General features: G+C 41.1%; 1 protein-coding gene across 3 annotated transcripts in view; it reads left to right on the top strand.

Moving 5' to 3' along the window:
- The window catches only part of LOC110987104 (tyrosine-protein phosphatase non-receptor type 9-like), a 47,814-nt gene extending 26,260 nt beyond the window's left edge, over positions 1 to 21,554 (top strand). For 2 of the 3 annotated variants that reach the window (XM_022249548.2, XM_022249547.2), the window contains exons 5-10: positions 3,176 to 3,392; positions 12,404 to 13,311; positions 14,254 to 14,414; positions 15,623 to 15,852; positions 16,274 to 16,481; positions 16,770 to 21,554. In XM_022249548.2, the coding sequence (XP_022105240.2) occupies positions 3,176 to 3,392; positions 12,404 to 13,311; positions 14,254 to 14,414; positions 15,623 to 15,852; positions 16,274 to 16,481; positions 16,770 to 16,996 (1,951 nt within the window). In that variant the 3' untranslated portion in view covers positions 16,997 to 21,554. Of the gene's footprint in view, positions 1 to 2,724; positions 3,019 to 3,175; positions 3,393 to 12,403; positions 13,312 to 14,253; positions 14,415 to 15,622; positions 15,853 to 16,273; positions 16,482 to 16,769 lie in introns of those variants that run through there. The other variant, XM_022249549.2, reaches the window with a different exon arrangement.
- The last annotated feature ends 255 nt before the right edge of the window (positions 21,555 to 21,809 follow it).

Raw genomic sequence — 21,809 nt, 5'->3', positions numbered from 1 at the left:
GAAAAAGTGGCAAGGTTGCTGAGGATACGGCACGGGTCTGTGGATTGAATTTATCACAGTATGGCATGTATACAGTCAGAGCTCTTTACAAATGCAACAAAATTCATCAAAGTACCCGAATTGATGAAAAAGAAATGCACTGGACAGCAAAAGAAACTTGCCACTTCTGTCAAAGGCCACACATAAAAATTCACTCCATTAGAAATAAACAATTTTTGTACACAGGTATGCTGCAACATCCCTTACTAATCACATGCCCAAAAGCAAGTGATTATCTTTATAACTAAGAATAATTTGACATGCACAGCAACTTGGTTACTAAATCAAAAGTCACACACAAAAGCACTCTCCACCAAGCAAAAATGTGACAGTGACAGTGACAAATTGAACGCCTGTTTTGTCAAAATGATGTGCGTGAGTGGTTTCTGTATAGGGATGCCGTCCTTACTGACTATGCATACACATTATTGAAAGTAATGATTGTGACTTCTTATTTCATTCATTGTACATCTACATTTCCTTATTCAAATCAGGAGCCATCAGCACTTTCATTTGAAATAGAAAGATTAAGATGATTCAGGAGTAACTCTTTCTTTTTTTCTAACAATTTTTGGAGACAAAATATTGATAATCTGCGCATGGGATCTTCAAATGATGGAATGCTTTTCCCGGTGTGAAGATTTATTCTGCTGTGATGTCTCCTTGCAGTATTCGTAATTGATGACTGATCCCTTTCTGAAGACATGTTTTCATTGAACATTCCTTTGGAAAATACTCATGTACATACACATGGTGACAGCTAAAACATGTATGCCTAATGACCACAATAAAGCAGCAAGCATTTCTAGATGTACAAAGCTCAGAACAAAACATAAATTGTCTTAATACGTGTACAGTGGAAAAGATTCATTTGTTAAACACAACATGGGAAAATGTCATTAGTTGGTCAGTAAGCTTTTTAAGATTATTTTTGGTTTGAATCTTCTGATCAGTTGGAAGGAAAAATTGATGGCATAAGAAGTACATGTACATGTATCATTACAGCGATTTTCCCTTTTTGTGTATGTGATTTTTTAAAACTCATTTTTTTGGGGAGGGGGACAACCCACAAGCCTACATGTAGATAAAACGGTCTTTATACTTGGACATATTGGATGGCTACAATTGTACAAGTGGCTGCTGAACAGGCCCCCTGAAGCACTAGCACATGTACAGTGGAATTGGCAGGTGCTGATCAACTCTCAACTTCAGGGCAGTCCCCAAGGCAGTGCTTCTCCACACAGACAGAGAGAGGCGGGAGCTGGAAACTCAAAACACCAGTCTCGAATTGGGATTCCTGGGGGTAGGGAAGATGGAGAGGGGAGGGCTTTCTGTCATTGAGAGGATGGTTAACGTGGGGAGGGTTCTGGCCTGTGGGTGGGGAGGGTGCATACATTATTAAGTTTGCTGTGAATTGCTGTCCTTGGCCTGCCGGCATTTGCAGACATGCTCTCCCATGCAAGTCTTATTTTCATTCATAAATTGTCAGCTGCAAGGTGTTGAATATTTTGTCGGCTTGTCATCCGTGGGCCCTGCTTTCAAAGCCCGGTGCTTTTCATTTCCTGACTTTGTGTCCATACCCACAGCCAATTGTTGCCCTCTATAATGTTCTTGTGGTTTCACATTCCTGTGTTGACATGTTAACTCACTGTGAACTAGTAACCTTGTGGTAAGAAACCCAGAAATGAAGCAAATTGGAGATGGAGTTGAAGGCTGTTTTGTAAAAGTACAGGCATTCCCCTCTGATCACCTTATGTACATGTATGAGCCTACATGTACATGTACATGTACACTGTGGCTCTATGGTATGAGGCAAAGTTCAGGATGTACTTCATTTGGAGTTGTACATGTACAGGTATATATGTACATGTACACTACTACATGTACAGTGTACATGTACTTGTACATGCATGTACCACAGTGTACTCGTACTTGCATCAGCGTCATTGCCAACAGAAAAAAGGAAACCATTGTTCATTTGCTTTCAGGGAAATGGTCCCTTTTGTTCTCAATTTCTTCGTGGGGGAAAACAAAACAAGGCTTACTGGCACTGGTAGTGTTCTGTCAAGGCTCAGCAATTATTCACGCAAGGCCATTTGGACAGTTTGGGCCCATGGGCTGAATTTATTTGTGGTGTACATGTACATGTAGATGTAGCTGTGTATTTTGATTACTAAAAAGTTAGATGACATTGTAGCTCACCTTGTTTATCTAAGCATCACTACTTGAAACTGTGCCTAGCTGTGTGTCTGTGAAGTGACCTTGTTGACTTGCATATTTTCTTTGTATTTTTATACCAAGAAGTTCCCTGAAATTGAATCCTGTATAACACTTGATCACATACATGTTTACATGTACTGTATGTACCTCTAGCGAATTTCGCTGAAATCCTATCAACCGTACCACTGGTAATACACAGGTACCGGTACATGCAGGTACGTGTACCCGGTAGGGAGTAGTGTTTATAATTTTCTCAAGAACTACTGTACATGTACCGTACTTGAAATGAGTCAGTTTTCAACAGCATCATTTCGTAGTATTTTTATACCTACCATACAGGTAGAAGGTCCATGAAATTTAATCCTGTTGTGCAGTGATGGATCAAAATAGTACATTTCACTGAAACCCTGTCGATGTTACAATGTACATGTACATGTTCAGTGCACTAAGTACCGTTAGGTAGCAGGTACATGTCGTGTTCTGCAATTTCACAGGAACTACCACCTCCAATCTAAAAACATACATTCCGGAACAAATTCATTGCGCGTACATGTACTCATCGTGCTCCGCGTCAAACACACATACCGGTATAGAGGTTCTGCATGGCAGCCCTCTTTCCGTTAACTGCTTTTGTCGCGGAGGGATAGTACAAAAGGTGTACTCATCTGTATCCCTGTGGAACAAAAGCTCTTACTGGATAAATGGATGCCATGCAGAACCTCTATACCTGTACATGTACTTCGCACCTACATGTATGTGGTGAGTTAGTACCAAAAGGACAGTCAATTTCATTTACAAATATGCCTTCTTTTGTTCCACTCGGAACAGATACCCTGAACGGGTACATTGTACCGTACATGTACGTTTTAGTTCAAATCATTTAAAAATTGTTCCTACTTTTTTTTCTTTGTTGCAGTAACAACACACAGAGGAATGGACTGACCTGCATCTACAACATGACTGAGTCCTCCTTTGCCAACTTTGACATGAACCTGAGCAAGAAGCTACTGAGCATGCTCCGTGAGGGCTACCCAGCCCGGCTGAAGCGGGTGTACGTCGTGACACCACCGCTGTGGTTCAAGGCCATGTACAAGCTCCTGGCGCCCTTACTGAAAGAGAAAATCAAAGAAAGGGTAAGCGTGGAAGGTGGTTGTGCCCATCTGTATCCAACACACCCCAACAACTTCAGTCAGAATCTTACTGAATGAAAAAATTGGGTGTGACTGCCAGTGTCTTATATGATACCGGTACATGCACTGTAGTTTGTGGTGTGATGTTAGCTTGACAATGTGATGTGTAGACACAGTGCATGGGTCCTGATAGTCATAACAGTCCCAAATCCTCCAATTGCAATGTGATTTTACATACGCCCTGGGGGTTCGGGTTGATAAATAAAAGAGGCCACTTCAGGGTTCCCATGGTCATGGAAAACCCAGAAATATCCTGGAAAAGATTGTCATTCCAGTTGTCCCAGAATCCTGTTGTCATGGGGAGTGAAAAGTCATGAAAAAGACATCAACATCAAGTTCATGCAAGGGCTATTTTTTATGTGATGACAGAATAATGATAAATTTTCTGGCTGTCTTTGTTTATCTCCTGTAGTGGCTATGGCAGTCTTCTACATGTAGTTTATGATACTAAAGAAATTTTCTCTGCCAAGTGTCCTGGAAATTGTCTTATTTTAGTTCTGGAAAGTCCTGGACAGTCCTAGACTTTGGACTTCAGATTTTTGTGGAGACCTTGCTTTTTGAAATCTGTCAGTGATGTCCATTGAGGTTGTTACTTGGTATGCGGGCACTTGGTAGCGTTCACTGTGATATGTGATTTGAAGTTACTAGTACATGTACCTCATGTGAAAGTGCCCAATCCTAAAGGATTTTTGTGGGTGTTAGGAGCACAGCAGGTGGAGGCCTGAGGTCTTGGTCCAGCCGCTCTTTTTTGTCACCTGTGAAGGGCTACTTTGGCATGGAGTCCATTGACCCTTTTGTGTCCTGAAAGAGACTACACAGATTATGTTTTGGTGACTTGCATGCACTCTGGTGAGAGTCTACTTTGCAGGCATCATAGCCTTCAAATTGCACCTTCTAATATACTCACATGTACCGGCACTTGTGGTACTCACTGCTCATTCAGTTTGAACCAGCGTGTGAACCTAGGGGCAAGCAAGGTGGTTGACTGGTATAAAGATGTCTGCTTTAGTAAGCACGAGGTTGTGGGTTTAAGTCCCGCCAGACTTACCGGTACCAAGCTTGTCAAGTTTCTACAAGCCCTCTTTCTTCACTGATGATGTAGTCTTTAAAGAAATGCACCAGTGAAGGACAAATCATTCGATGTAAAATTTTAATCTCCCACAAGGTGGGGGATTTCGGTACATCTTAGATAATGAAAGCTTTGCTTTGTGACTTAGTCGGGAACCTTAATATTCTTTTCAGTGAAATTAGTGCATTGAATGCGCACAGTGATCTGTTGGCAGCTGTTCGACCAATCACAAACAGTCACATGTTTTTCTCACCATGACCATTTGTAACGACCTTTCCAATTTGATCTTGTTGTGGCTGGCTTCCAATCACCTGTCAAAATGTTTGTCATTCAGTCTGAAGATGGCAGATGCATTCGGTATTTTCAATCAGGAAAGTACATGTACATGTAAGTATGGTTAGGTACTTGGCTGTGCTGAGCCACAAACACTTTCATTTGCTTAGCCGCAAAACAAAAAAAAATCAGTGACGTGAGTACAGTGTAACGTAAATCCATTTTACAATAGATTCCCCACACAGTGCTCCCTAATACAATGCTTTTCTGGATATAAAGCTCTTTTTTTCGCATACCTGGCTGCTCTTCCATTTAAATTTGAAGCCATCTTGTTTACAGCACTTTCTCGGATACAGTGCTTAAAATATTGAGTCCTAGATATGTGCAATAAAATTATGTAAAAAATGCTGCAAGAAGATTTGACATCGGATTTATGTAAAGTGCAGCGATACACAAACATGAATGGAGGGCCCATATGGACTGGTCACTGCTGCACTTGCTGTGGAAGTTTTCCAGTTTTGAAAAAAAATAAACAAGCGGAGTTGGCTTGCTAAAATTAAAAGCCCCAGTTGTTTTGACACCTGAGTACAGTACATAGCGTACCGGCACATCCGCAGTAGATAAATGTACATGTACTGTAATTGTGCAATATGTGGACATGTACATGTGGATGCATTGATATGTGAAGCTGTAAACCATCAGATTACATGTCATCATTGCAGATTTGGGTGCACAGTGCAAACGTTTTCACAATGTACAGTGTAGTTGCATTGGTCACAGTGCTGCACGGAATCGAGTTTGGTCCCTCTAAGAGCATTGTGACTGGAATCTACTTTATCAAAAACAGTGTTGATTGGGCCTTTTTTTAAAATCTGTGCATGGTCCATTTGTAGGGCATTGCTTGTTACTGGTACCATGCTACCCCATTGTTTGTCCGTGGAAGTGCAGAGTTCAAACCGAGGTGAAAGTACATGTACTCCAAGGGGCCCACTGGCCTTTTTCATAAGTATTTATTTTGTGATCCCTCGTTGTTCATTGTTTCCGCTTCCTTGTAGAGTGATGACAATGCCCAGACAGAAATCAGTTTGTTGAACCCGTGCACACTGTAACTGAACAAGTGTTGAAGCCTCGGTCGTGACTGTAGATCATGAAATGGAATGGATGAAAACAATGCTACAGTGGGCATTTGTCATTATGTTGAAGAAGAACGGTGCACAATTTACACAAGTCAAAACCAGAATCAAGTACTGAAGGGCAGTTTCTAAAGGGTACATGCACTTCAGAATCTAGTTTACCGGTACATGTATCTCTTTTGTATTTTTTCACTGAAAAATTTAACATGCTTGGAGGTGCTCTGGGGAATTATTTTGGAGGTTGTTAATTAAAAAAAAATATGTCAAGTATTAAGAATAGCCACTTACATGTACTGTATGATACATTTATGTGCTGATATATGTACAACATGTGCTTAATCATAAATTTAACTTTTCTTCAGGAATTCTATGCCTGAGACATACACCAGCAAAAATAAAAAACAATGGTCATGAATTTCTTCAGGCACACATCAGAAAAATCAAAAGTTTCAAGATACTGTAGAAGGGATTGATGTTCTCAATGGCTGAATCCTTCAGGACATGCATAATGCAGCGCTAAAGCAAAACCATGGAACTGTGTACTGAAGAATGCCAAGCTCTAACATTTTGGTTGCTGTCCTTAATGGGACAACTTCTAGATAAGTGGAACAAGCAGGTGGAGGTGAAATTGGAAAATGTTCTCTCAGGAGGATCTTCTTTTCAGAATTATTTCATGCTTATGTGAGCTACATGTACAGTGTACTTGTAGTTGTACATGTATATTTATGAAACATTGTAATTCACCCGAGTAATCAAAACCTGAAAAAAACCTGAAAAATACTTTTGGAATTGATTTGCTTCTCCAAGCTGTTAATTTTTTTCTTGGAAGGTTTCGTATCCAGTATTTTAATTTGTGTACATGGAGTTGGACTGCCAGCAACATTTTCAGAGAAAGTCTCCGTTGTCATGATTCCATTTTGTTCCATGTACCGTTTTTCCATGATCCATTTCTAATCTGGAACATTGCAGTTTCTTCAACGCGTTCCTAGCCTTTTCTATCAACTCCCCGAGTTACAGTGTACATGTATCTTGAAATCATTTAACATGAAAACTGACTCTTCTTTTTTGCACTACACACTGTGTGCTGGAGGATGAAGTATTGTGGTGTATATGCCTGTGCTTTGTACGTGTACATGTACCGGTACATGTGCGCGTTGTGTCTATGTGTGGGCCAGCCGACGTAAGAGTTGGGTTCCTCGGGGGGAAATGAAACTATCAGGATGTCAAGCCCTGTGAGGCGTAGTCATCGATTCAGCCCATTTGCATGTACCTTTCAGTGATGGTTGGGTAGCGGTTTTACAGTATCCCCAGTGCAGGAAAAATGGTGACCCTGCTGTGAGTGATGCCCTACTTTCCTGTCAGTAACCATGTGTGATGCGATATCAATAGGTAAACTTGTTTCTTCGTCGCCAGGAAGTATACATCCTCCAACAAGAGTGTAAATATAACAGTGATGGTCAGAACTTTAACAAATGACCTCTTTTGGGGGGAAAGATGCATTGTACCAGTCGCTGGATTTCAAAATATCATTGTCTGTTCAGAAATTCAGTTTGAGAACAAGTTTTATAGATCAGCTTTATTTGGGTCCTGATTGGCTGCGATGCTCTAAAAGGGGCCACCAATTTATACCATATTTCTTTACATTTTTCTGACTGCAATGTGATCTCCTATTCAGTACCACATGGATAAATACCAGTACTGCATCTTAATTGTCAGGAAAGTGAACCATGTTATGAGAACTTTTCGAGTGTCCAGAAAGTTTTTTGGTCCCCATGGCACAGTGGTTTAAGACCCAGACATTCGGTCTGATTTTAGTTTTTTAATTTTCAACAAAAACCGCTTCATTGGAATCTGAAAATCAAGTTTTAAGTGTAAAAAACGTTATTTTGAAATTTCGTGTTCCGTTTCTGAGATATGAGTTTTAATAAATAAGGTAACGTGAGTAGAAAATAAAAAAGATTCACATTTTGTTTCAAAATTATATATCTGCCGAGGCAAATAAAACTTCGTTTAAAAAGCAGCACAGTATGCGAGCAGAGAGAAAAGGGTAAACACTATTTCAGCCAACCAGACTTGTTTTCTCAGGGGAAGCCAGATGCACAGGTACTTTCATCTTGGACTGATTTTTGTCAGGTCAAAAAACCTCCCAAACAGACAACAGGTCATTGAACTGTCATTGTGATGTAGAGCAGACATTAAATGGCTTCATCGTTACTTAGTATAGCTTCATTTCCCTGAACTTTTCCCACCTTTAACCAACTCACTGGTAGCCATCCGACTCCTTATAAGAACCCGTCAATTTGCAAAGCTACATATTTCACATTTTTCTGTCTTCAATGGCCAGGAAGATAGAACTCAAACGATGAGATCTGGAATAAATACCTAAAGACAGGATGGATCGGGCGCTACAAGAGGCCAGACTATAACCTTAGCTGGAGAAATTATAGCAGACTACAGCCTGAGGGAAAGTTCACGGAACTGTACATTTCCAAGCAACTAAAGCAGGGAGAAATGTATCAAACTGAACAAATCACTGCCTCCTTAGCATTCAAGAATTTTTCTTTGATGAATCATTTCTAATTTTTGAGAAAGAGCCATTTCCAAAACAAATGACACATCATCAATTACTGTTGCGGAGGCTTGTCCAAAAAGCTGAAGCTGATGTTCACATTCGTCCGAGAGTTAATCCCGTACATGTACATGTAGCTGAAGTGGGACCTGGCAAACGGACATGATATTAGATGAGTTGCGAGTAGAAGCCGTGGAAAATGGAGTATCCCAATCTCAGTTACTTTGTTTTATATGACATAAAGAGAAAAATTGTTGATGTTGGCTTGAGGCTATTTAGAGATGATTTCCACAATGGAAATAGGTTAATTTAACTTTTTTGCATTATCCCTACTGTTTCCACTTTTGGGAATCTTTGAGTTTGCTTTTCTTTAATATATTTTTTGTAATCATATTTTGCGGAATTAGTGAATAAATCAAATCAAATCAAATCAAGCCATTTAATTACTTCCTTTGATAAGGCAAAAGGAACTCCAGCAGGTATTCCATTTATTTCATGAAGACGTGATTAGAAAACTGTAAACTCAACCATTTATTTCAGAATTTGACTGGCTTTTAAATTGGGGTACTAAACCGGCATACATAAAATACATAAAATTAAAAAGCACCCATAAAAAATGCTTGTACAAATCACTGAAACCTTCGTTTAATCTTTATTTAACCCCAAATCGAAACAAACATTGTTTTTAATACCGCCTCAGTACAGCAGAAGGAACAGTGCAAACATTTATGCATACACAGCTGAAGAGGGCACTATGCATAAGTAGCGCCCTCTTTCAGATTTTGCTCCGGTTTTCGACCATTTCGGTGAATTCCTCTTTCTGTGTTCAGAGTTGATGTTCAAACACATTTGATATAGTTTTTAGGAAATTGGACCCTTTATTGTCCCAATACCTACTGATGTCTGGCTCAAATATGGTTTTTAAACCACTGTGCATGGTGTATTGTTTATCTGATCTCGATGGTCCACTCACCTACAGAGCTACTGTAGTACAGTCCACCTCGGTTGTCCAGTGATGGAGTATACATATATTTTAAATTTGGTGGAATGGGCGTCGCCAGGACTTCTTTTTGGGGGGAGAGGGTTTGGCACTCAGTAGCAGCAGACTTACGGTACAAACCATGAACCGTCCCATGCAAAGATGCATTCTTGACGAAGTTGTCGTATTGGTCAGTATCAATCAAATGACCCTTATGAGTCCGTGTACAGTGGCAAACCAAGTGGGAGTAATGTTTGACTGTCTGTGACTGTTACAGCAAAAGGAGGGTTGAACCGAAGTATTCTCAAGCAAAGTGGTGATCCTTAAGCCTCTTTCTCCTCGGCTTTTTCATTTTGTTCCTTTTTTCTCTATTTGTTGTTTTATGTTCCCTACCACCCTTGTTTTGTAGGACTTCTCAAAAGCATCCATGCTGAGTACATGTACACGTGGAAAGTTTCAGCTGGTCAATTTAAAAAGGGTTTGTAATTGTTAATTTTAACTGCCCAGTATCCGTCAAACTCTAACAGCAGGTTTTGCTACTCGTAGGTTTTGGTACCATACCCAATTAACTTCTTGTTGAATTTTGTTGCACTTGGTATCAAAGGCCCAGGGTGATGGTGTTGGATTTTGTGTTAAGTTAGAACACACAGGGATCATTGTGTGCAGTGTTTGGCTTGCTGTACCAAGTGTTGGACTACGTGTATGCTTGATTTTGTCAGGTTTGGTACAGCTTTAGTGCAGGGTGTCCTAAACTGCATAGACCAATCCATACCATGTCACTCAAACTCCAACGGAGCACTTTGTTGGAATTTATCAGGTTTGGTACCGGTATATGCACAAGTACATGTACATGTAGGCAAGTATCCACCAGTAGCTGTTGAAGTTTATTGGGTTCAGTATGCTCCCTAGTGCAAGAGCTTAGGGGTTATGGTTCAAGTATTCTTACATACAGTACTGGTATATAAGGATTGTAATTATAAGTAATGTATTATACGGTAGTTTCCAGATGAGCACTTGTACCAGTGCTGCAGAAGTATTCAATCAACTAAGGTTAGCATGCAGTGTGTCATACCATCCATGCAGAAGTGTGACTTTTAGGAAGGGACACCCACATTCCCAAATTGGTGAATGTGGGTCATTTGGCGGCTGCCCGAGGCACCTTTCTATGCCGTCGGCTCAACCATGTTTAAATGTATTCATTGTTCCACGCTTAATGTCTTCATTGTACAGCGCTTTTGAACATATGTATATGAAATTTGAGGTGGAAGATCATGTATGCTTATTGGACACACTTCTCTTGGACTCCCCAGATTTGAGTGCCTACAGAAAAAATTTGCGCTTTATAAATGAATAAATTAATTAATTAATTCCCCAACAGCTACTAGTACGAGCAGTGGAAGGAAATTCAGCCCCAAAATATATGAGGCTTGGTGGGAAATGCAGGGTTTGCTCAAGTTCTGAACACAGGGAAATATAAAAATATCAGAAGTTCATGTACATCTTGTAATATCCGATTACTTGTGATGTGTGTTGATCGGGGAGAGGAAGTGCCAGCAGGGAAAGTGAAAGTGGTGAAAAAAAGTGACTCGGTTGAAGTATCCTGATGGACAGCTTTATCTGTAAAGGCAAATCATCAAACAAAAGAAACTTCCTCTAAAGTTATACTTTTTTACTTATTCCTCATTTTCAAACCCAAAAGGAAATGTCATGAGGGGAAATGATTTGCAAAATGTGGTGAAATATTTTCTGTTTAAAGTAATGATCTCCACCTTGCATTTTACTGGATTCGAACCATAACCCGTCCAAACTCCAGTCCTTCTGTTGGCAACAGAGCCCCCCCCCTTTTGCATGTCCCCCTTGCAAATGAGCAGCAAAGGGGACTGTACAGCATCACAGCCTCCAAATTAAAACAAGAGAAGGTCCCCATAGAAATACATGTAAACACAACTTGTGCTGCAGAAAATAATCTCTTCTGAAATAGTCAGAGAATCGGTCCAAAGAGTAAGGTGGAAGATCATGTACATGTATGCTCATTGGACACACTTCTCTGGGACTCCCCAGATTTGATTGCCTACAGCTACATGTACATGTACCAAGGTAAAATGATGGACATGTTTTGTGCTTTGTAAATGGCCATTATTAATTCATTATTGATAAAAATGTGCTGCCTTTATGGACAACAGGTTATTAGGATTACTATATGTAGGTATCTGTGTCATATATTCCAACACGTACGTACTTGTATTTCAAGGATTCAAGGAAGCCATTTTTTGTCTTTGTTTCCTTTTGTAGTGGTGCCTAATGTTCTCAGTAATTTGGAATCCGGAAGACTTTTGTGCTAGTAATGCCCCAGTGGAAAAAAAGATGACTGTAAAAACAACGAAATTTGGAAACTGCTTTTTTCAGAGATGATGAGAAGGGGATGTGGTCAACATTGTGGTTGAAGCAAATTGTCCGTGATATTGATATTAAAATGCTCTGTACACCTTCCACTTTCATGTTATAGGAATCTGAAATCCAGCATTGATCAGTGTAACATTTACATGTACATGTACATGAAAGTGAGGTTTGTGCATTTAAGTGTGTTTTCAGAAATACCGGTAGAAGACTCCAAACATCTGTGAAATTTAGGACCCAATTTCATTGCTCTTTATAACGGTTAGTGCAAAAGTAGTGCTGGAAATAATGCTGTATTTAAGCACTTTTTCACCACTTAGGTGTGGAAATGCTTTCACTCACATAGATATTTGTTACGTTACCAATTTAAATAACCTTTTCCTTCAGGTTAAGCATGCTCTGCTTTAGAGTCTTTGTGAAACGGAGCTTTATGAACCCAAATTCAGCCATTGAGCAGCCCTATAAAATTTGGCCCTGTTATGCATGATAACTGACGCTTTTTGTGTTTGATTTCTGTTGGCTTTGTCCATTTAGGTTACCTTAGTAAGTGCAGAGAGATTGTGCCGTTACATCCCAGCTATGGCACTCCCCCGAGAGCTCGGCGGTAGCGCTGAGGTCAAGCATTTGGACTGGCTTAACTCCTGCCTGAACCAGCAGACTGGCGACAACAACCGCAACTCCCAGGACCTGAGCGACGAATTTGCCGACAGCCTGGATGCTTTGGAGGCAAACCGCAAGGCCCTGGAACTTTTTGGTGCAATCCCGTCTGCTGGCAGCAAAGCACTGCCACAACCCTATGTGAACCACGTGCAGGCTGTGCAGCGGGAGCGGACGTCCAGCCTGGGCTCTGACGCTGGCCATGGGCTGGTGGCTGTACCTAGCCAGACGGGCAGCGCAGGCAACTCCATACCCTCCAGCCCCGCGCAGCCACGCCACCGCAACCTGGCCCAGGAGATCAATGATCACGTGGACAGGCTGGATGCACTGGACAAGAACGACATCCCGGACTGCACCGCGGTGCTGGGCAGGACTGACCACCACCCCCACCCCCAGATCGTCCAGGGGTGCATGGTGAGCGATGATGACGACGAAGAGAAGGGCCAACAGGAGACCAAGGAAAAGCATGAAACTGAACCAGTGCGTGAAGCCATCAGCAACCACATCAACCAGACCAACCACAGTAACGACGACGATTTGATGGACATGCCCACGGAGCCTCCTCCAAAGCCGCCCCGTCCACAGGAACAAGTCTGTGTTTCCACCCCCACTATGCCAGGAAGGCACGCACTCAAGGAGGAACTGTCTGTGCACCAGCCCACTGACACAGGCATGGACTTAGATGGACTGGTAGAGTACGTACTTCAGACCAAACAAAGTGGTATATACAAGGAATATGCAATGATCCGGGCTGAACCTCCTGTAGGACTTTTCAACGTCTCAAAGTAAGTCCACAGTTGACTGTGATCATGTCTAAGCTCATTATTCATGTACTGGTACATGAACGGCACTCTGGCTCAGCAACACTGCATTGAGCATTGTGCATTGTACATGTACCTTATGCAAAGCCCCATAAGAGGCTGTACAGTCCTTAAGCACTGCATTAGTGAGTACCAAAGGTTTTGAATACCAGAAACACATGTGAATATTTCCAGCCAATAATCCATATGATGTAAGATTGGGGCGGGGAGAACTCCCCCACCTTTGTTTTGGTCATTGTTTGATTCTTTACAGACTTCTAGGGGGGATGTGTTAGGTAACAATAGTCTAGAGTGTGTATAGGGATTGGACATGTTGGGGGGTACCCATCTGCCACATATTGTGCATAGTATCCAACAATCCAAAAGTTTTTCTACCTCTGACAACCCACAATTCACCTGAATCTTCATATACATGTACATGTATGCACTGTACATGTACATGCAGAAAAGCTCATGGTGATTGTATATACGTACGATTCAGTATCATGCGTGGGGTTTGGTGTGCAGTTTGCATGTCGGTGAACAGATGGGAGCTGTAAGCATGAAACATTGTTTTGGACTTGGGTAGATTTGACAAGGTTCCAAGCAACACTCCAGGTGTTTTACTGCCCCTCAGCTTGTTTGCTGGGAGAAAAAAAGTCATGGTCAGAATTTTGAGCGGAACCACGTGTTCACGTACATGTACTTATAGAGTGGTTCATTTTACATGTCATGTAGGAAATGGAATTCTGCCAAATCAAGTTAAACTTGCTTTCAAAATCGCAACTTGAGGTACATGTACCTGTACATGTATATATACTGTACCTGTAATACAGTTTACAGCACGAGACACATCGCCCCAATGTCTGATCACTCAACATTTCATCTTGACATTTTCACCTGTGCATTGATATCTGCTGCCCACAGGCACAAGTTTAACTTGCCAAAGAATAGATACGCCGATGTCCTGTGCTACGATCAGTCTCGGGTCAAGTTAAAGCTAACCAATGGGGACCCATACTCGGACTACATCAACGCTAACACCATGGATGGCTACATGCAGAAGAATGCATTCATAGCTGCTCAAGGTGAGTATGAACCAGAGCTGTGGCCAGTCCTAGGATACTTTAGATCTGGCACCAATTAAACGGTGGAGAGCTGGTTTCCTTTTTTTCTTGGGGAAGGCGTAGAACTCAAAATCCTTTTTAAGATTCTTGAGACAAATGTTCTGAAAGAAGGGCATAATTTCATTTATCTGTTTCTGATTAAATTATTCCATATGCTAAAGCCTCCAAAGTAACTTCCAGTTTGGTTTCTTCCATGGAGCATACCTGTAGCACAGCAGCACAACTTGGTGCACCATGTAAGGGCATCCAACAGTGGAAAAAATGCTTTGTGTCTGACTCAAAATTTCAAGTATGGTACATGTAGCTATCCTTTTGTGGGCACTTGAATATGGAACATGTTAAGGGGCATGCAGTGTTGGCTGGTAGTGTTGCTATGGTTGTAGTTTTTTGCAGGGGAAGACTTTGTACTTGTATGCTTAATTCCCACGTAGGCAAAACCAGTTGGCAATTATCTCGCTCCAACAGATTACATGTACCTCCTCAGCATACGGGAAACATTATTAACCACCAGATTTTTGACAAGATAGAGCAGCAATGTTGGCATCAAACTGATAGAAAGTGTTGCTGGAATACATGCAGCAGCTTATGAACCTGTCATGATTGGCAGAAATATTCATTAAATCAAGTGACTGCATTAATTAACCCTAGAAGTCCCCAATTCCTCAACAGGTGACGCACTGAGGACTGTTAGGTTGAATCAGATAACCACCGGTACTCGGTACATGTATACATTTGTGCTTTTGGAACCATTTAAGAGTCAGGTAGCGGCACAGCAATGCTGTAAAATTTCTCAGATGCATTGTATTCATTTCCAAAACGTCAGACTGGCAAACAGGAAAGTACCCGTCACCAAAGCAAATCATGTCAACACACGTTCATGGTTCATTTTCTTTGAAACAAATTTACGTGGGGAAAGACCATAAATTCTGCATGGCAAACCCGATAACCCATTAGGTCAATTTCTGGTGACTTTGGCCTAGTTACCCAGATGGTACTTAGATTAAAGCGTAATTGTTGAAACTGAGCCAACTTTTTTCCAGAAATGTGTCATAGCCACCGATATTTTAGTCACATAACCCCGGCAATTTTGAAAGAAGTCTGTCATCGTATTATAAACGTAATCTAGTGACCCCATTGCTATATCCCAATACAATCTGTGTGCTGTGCAGGTCCCCTTCCGAGAACGTTTGGCGACTTCTGGCGCATGATCTGGGAGCAGAGCGTGCTGGTGGTGGTCATGACGACGCGTACAGTGGAACGGGGCCGGCTGAAATGCGGCCAGTACTGGCCCGGGGAGGTGGGTTCGTCAGAGAACTACAGCTTTATTGCCGTCAAGAACCTAGAGATGGAGAGGCGGCGAGACTACACCATCACCGTCTTCAGTGTGCAGAACATGCAGGTGGGTGGTTCGAAAAACACATGTACGTGCATGCACTGCATCAACGGATCGCTGTCTGGTTGTCAGTACCGCTGAACCATATCCTTTGTACCTGTACATGGCTTTTGTTGTCGTGGGGTAAAGATCAGACTGTCTCTGTGGTTTACGAACCTGTGGGTCAAAGAAAGGTTTCACAGCAGAAACAGTAATGGCAACGTAGGAGGTGTACTGATTTCACTTTGTGTAAAGGGCATTGGGTTTTTCTCAGAGGGCACTGCAACTAATGCTTTAACCCTAACAGTCCTCAATGCATCACCTGTTGGAGGACTGGTAGGGTTAAGGTAGTAGCCGCTCATGGCCACTGTTACGATCGGGTGCCTGCGGTGTTGTGTGCTTCATTCTTGCTCAAATATAAATCGGTAAATTGGGATTCCTTTTGCAGACTGGAGAAACAAGACGAGTCACCCACATGCAGTTCACCAGCTGGCCGGACTTTGGGACACCACGCTCTGCCCAGGCCATGCTGGAGTTCAGGGAGGAGGTGCGCAGGTACCAGGCCAAGGCCGTGGAAGAGCTTGGGTCGGTCTGGACCAGCCACCCACTGGGCCCGCCCATCCTTGTCCACTGCAGTGCAGGCATCGGACGCACAGGTAATGTACCTCTTGTGCTGTGACAAAAGCAGTCACTTTATACTTTATACTTTAAAATGGCACTTCATGTGACTTCCACACTTGCAGAATTTGGCTCACTTTCAGGTATGAGATCAGAGATATGAAAAACAGTGTTTAAATGGTAATTGGTTCTTCTCAGAACCTCTAACCTCCCACTCCAAGGTGGTACTTGAAATGTATCACTTAAAGCCATATTTAGCTACATAAGAACCTCGTCTGTTGGGGAGAAAACAACACATTTATTCGGCCTTTGTTTTGAACTGGCAGGCACTTTCTGCACGCTGGACATCAGTCTGTCCAGGCTGGAAGATGTCCACACAGTGGACATTTGCAACACGGTGCGTCGCATGCGGGCCCAGCGGGCCTTCAGCATCCAGACGCCCGACCAGTACGAGTTCTGCTACTTTGCCATCATCGAGTACGCCCAGCGAGCAGGCAAGCTGGCCCCCATCGACTTCTCCGGCTATGATGACAGCGAGAGCGACAGTGACTGATGCTTGCAAGTTGCTTTTGCCAGGGTCAGAAGAGAAAGGAGTCTTAAAGTCTCGTTGAAGGTTTGATTTTGCCTGTGTTTTGCGTTTGCTGTCCTTGATTATATCCTGTAACTTTGCAGGGGCTGAATTTTATCAATTCCAAAAAAAATGCTTGTCTAAAGCTTGTTTTTCATGTTGGGCATTTAACGACGACAGAATCAATTTTAGAGGACAAATAAACTTGAGACTTTGGACTAATAACAATACTTTTTAAGTTAAATTTTGGGACAGAAGGACTCCAAAAGAACCAAGTGAGTACTTTTCTGAAACCTTTTGTTCCAAAAACTTGGTGTGAAATTTTGGTTGAGACCCCTCCAAGGTCAGGAATCTTGTTGGTATTTACTGTCCAGTGTCTATCCATGTAGTATAGTATCATCTGCACCAAACTGTGCATCTTGCAATAAACCTGGTTCTTTGAAAGTACATCTCTGGGAATGACAATAAATGTATACTTAGGAAGCTTCTACATGTATATGCATCTGTGCGTTGTAACATGCACTTACATGTAAGCAGTGATGGATCGGTTGATCCCACTAATAATTTATGGAGTTCGTACAAGTGGCTTGTCATAAAAGTTTGGCAGTGCACTCAATGAGTTAATAGTCTCCCTTCGTGGCATGTCTGAGGGAAGTACGGTATAAGATAGATGGGTAATGTCTAGACAACTGTCACTGCAAGCACAGAAATAAATCGACTCCAGTTCTAAAATATATATACATGTAGATCGAAAAAAAAAAAGAATAGCCCTTGTTGGAGGGAAATGCAATATACTGGCATTCTTTTTCATCTCTCTTTTTTTTTCTGTAAATACTATACAAACCTGCTGAATAATTCCATAGACAAGAGAAAATCTTTGTGTCTTCTTCTGTGATTGTTTTGTAAAAGATGTAAAATAATTGTAATTGGTGGCATTGTAGTTTTTTCGAGAATCATGATGAGAAAGCCCCCTTTTTAAAAATGTGGTGGTCCAACTTTCACAGCTGTATTGTACATGTGATATGCTCGGTATTGAACTCAAAAGTATTGTAACAGGATTTTAACTGACTGCTATTACTTGTATATATTAAATACTGTGTTAGCCAATACACCTCAAGTTAAATTTATTTAAATAAAACAGTGGTGTTATTGAATCATCGTGAAAACTCACTTGAAACTCATTCGAGGGAAGAGCGTCCAAGTTGCAAATGCCATACCTCAGAAGGCTTTTGTGTTTTCTTTTCTATGCAAGTACAGGCATGCGATGTATAAATGATATCACGTTTATTTATTTTCAGTTGTAATTTATTAGTTATTTAAGACTTTAAGACTCGGTTTGTTTTGCCTGCAACAAAGTACTGTTTTTCTTTATGATTACGGCTTTGAAAAGTTGAGTACACTAAAGGTGCAGTAGTTGATAGGTGGAGGCGAAAAGTACACGAGGCCAGGTACATGTGCATGTGCTTGTAACTTGTTAGGTTAAGGGGGGGGGCAATTATTGCCAACATTTCTTGGCATGTTTTAGTCATGCCTTACATCTTAATCACCCTACTGTTGGTAAACCAGTTAAAAAAAGAGGCTCTTCTCTCTATTTCTCACATCAGGTTGTGGGAATTTTGTAAGGTTTGTACCGCCGCACAGTTGCGCAGCAAGCAGCAACGGCAGAATATACATGTACATGTACTGTATATTGAAAAATCATGTTCCAGAAAATTGAACAGTAGTATTGTATACATTCCAGTGGACAGTGTCATTTTGAGTATCTGTAGTAATTTGTGATAAGCCGTTTACACCACTAAAATGATAAAACAAAGCATCAAGTTTTGAGAAAAGTCAAATTGGTTTTGTTTTTAATACAGGTGCAGTTAATTATGTTCAGGAATCAGGGAAATATGATTGCACAAAATTGCAAAAAAATTCAACCAGTTTCAGAAATTATATCTCACTAATTTCTATAGCTGGCTGAAAATGGTTTGAGCCTCAAACAATTGTTTGGTCATCTTTGATTTTTTTAAAACCACATTACACTTAACCTCACCCTTATACACAATTACACAGCAGTGGTAACAAAAGAATTTCGAGAATATCTTTACTCTCTCTAAAAGGCTGTGATAGTTTTCTGAAACAAAAGTTATGACAGGTGTCTCTTGGTGCTTGCAGTGTTATACATGTACATGAATGTTGAGTCTGTATAAATAGAGGATTAGCGGAAATGGGGTTTTTACTATGTAGTACATCAGTTTGATTAACGTTAGAGCCATTGGTGGGATGGGTTGATGACTTCAAGATGGGACAGAGAAAAAGTGTGGAGGCATTGTCATGTCAGTTTCTTGTTACTAGACAGATTGGCAAGCTAAATGATGTGCAAACTGGTCAAATCAAACATGTTTCCATAAAACTGTATTATGTTGTGACTGTTGACACTTGCTTGATTTTGATTTGTATGGTTTTGTTTGTTTCTTTGGTCACGTCTTTAAGATGTGTACAAGTTCTGGGCACATTTTCTTTTTACCTTGCAGATTTGCATAGCAGCTCCATAAAATTTGGACCAAGCACTTTTATTTTTGAAATGCGAGCGCTTTGTCCAAGGGTGAAGTCAGCATACGTAAACTTGTGGGCGACGGGTGTCAACTGCATGTACATGTATTGGTCTTTTCGGCAAAAATTTTAAATGACGCAGTAGGCGTTTGTTTTGATGACATCACACTTTGTTTACATGTACAGTTATTATGGTCCACTGAGCACCGTAGGAAAACACCCCGGTAAACAAAGTGTGGCGTCATTAGTACGGAGGTCTGTTGCAAATGCAGTATGCATGATTTTGGTGCTGAAGTTAATTTACATATTAAAGTCACAAATACTGGGATTCCTTGGTAATGCCAAACTGTTATGCTTTTGCTAAAGGGGCATTGCTGTCTGTCTTACGGCATCACTTCATTAAAATGGATTTGCGCAGTTTATTAATTTGTGTACATTATAGTAAATGGGGAGGAAAGCAGATGAACAGGGTTGGCATTATAGAGGCAGTCTTAGTTGGTGACAGCTCACTGATATGGTTTTAGCTAGGCTTGAAGTCGAGGCCAGACACAGGTCCAGACACAAGTCAAGACTCGCGTGCAGGCGTGGCATACATAGTGTGGACCTCTGCACAAAAGAAGTCCACATTTTGTAGGGTGTGATGGCATTGTGTGGACTTGCACACATCTACACGTTTTCCCCTCTCTCTGAAAAACAGCTTCAGAGGCATCTGGGGGTCAGGGTCATCTGTGGAAAAATGAAGAGAAACAGTCCAAGAAATCCTCAAAAATTCAGCTCTTGGAGTGGAGTTAGTGGGAGGAAAAGGGGCATGTTGCCCAAGTTTTCTTAACCACAGGAGAACAAAGGAATGTCCACACTACGTACCGTATGTGAAACAAGTATGGGTGACCAGGTACAAGACCAGTCTGAAGAGTGACAATGGAATGCTGCTGTTGCTGTTCATTTGAATAGCCTGTGATGTGAAATAAGACCAGAGGCCTCGTGGAGGTCTTGTATGGTCGTTTGGTGATCCTGTGGGGTTCTGTGATAGTCTTATTGGTCTTGATGACAAAAACTGACGTGCATCATTCAACTCTGTAGCGCAGATCCTTCAGGTGGTCTTTTATTTGTAGCATAAATGTGTAACTGTTTTTCTTATCAGTGAATTTGTATAAATTGGAAATAGGAAAGAATTAGATTTGTACAACTGGAACAAAACATTACCTGTACTGGATTTTTCTTTCTGTGCACTTGCTCACTGTTATTGAGTCATAGCAATTAAGCTTGGCCGGAATTAGTGTGGTATGTTGTAATGTTCTTTTTAGTTGCCCCTTGGAATAGAGTGATTGCACTGTACATGTATATTAGTTGTGAAACCTCCAACCTTGTGGGTAAGAGAAAAACCTTCATTTCGGTATTGTTTGAAAAGTTTGAGTCGTAACCTTCACTATGTTTGATATCAATTTATCTTTGCATTTCCCAATCGGCCTGGCTGCACATACCGTGTGAAACAGTGTGTATGAAGCATATTTTAAAGTGAAGTGCGTAGGGTAATACAGGAATATTTAATCAAATAGTGACAAATTTTTAATATATACACATCTACAGCATTTTGTCTTAGAGGGCTCTGTATCTATGTACAGCGTATGCACCATTTAATGCTAACATTAAATATTAACGTTATTTATCTATTTTTGTTAAAATGTTTCCTACTGTATCATAATGAGGTATCGGGAAAAGTTATTCACGCTTCGTAATGTTACTTACTCGTGATATTGAAAAACAAATGCAAACAGTCCTCAGAATGAGAGCACAGAATTGATACGTGTATAAAGTGATGTTCCTCACTATAGTCTAATCATGTTTGTGTTTAGAAAGCCGAGTACAAAAATGTCTGCAAGTGGATTAGTGCAAAATGTCTCTTTGTTCAACAGTGCATATATCGGTAAAGAGAACAAAAAAATCAGAAGTGAAGTAATGTAAACTGCCTGTAAATTGTCATTAAACTGCACAAGATGTACATGTATGTGATTGTCTCTCGATTCTCTGTGTGTGTCTTATTCAGGGGTGCAACTGTTGGGGAAGGGGGGGACATGCCATGCCCTCTTTATTCACATTCTATGTACATATACAAGCCAAAATTGATTTGCTTTTAGTGCCCCCTTGAAAAAAAAGTGTGCACCCCTGGGTACCCCCTTGTGTCACTGTTTCTAATGATGGTAGTAACAAATAAAAGCATAAGAGAGGGGTTATGGCATTGTTCTGACTGGTGGTCCGCTGA

This window comes from Acanthaster planci, linkage group LG05 (genome assembly GCF_054643075.1).
Source record: "Acanthaster planci isolate LZ-2023a linkage group LG05, COTS_SCS, whole genome shotgun sequence".
NCBI classification, from domain to species: Eukaryota; Metazoa; Echinodermata; class Asteroidea; order Valvatida; family Acanthasteridae; genus Acanthaster; species Acanthaster planci.
Note: the sequence above shows the minus strand (reverse complement) of the source record. Positions and strands in the feature narration are given on the sequence as shown.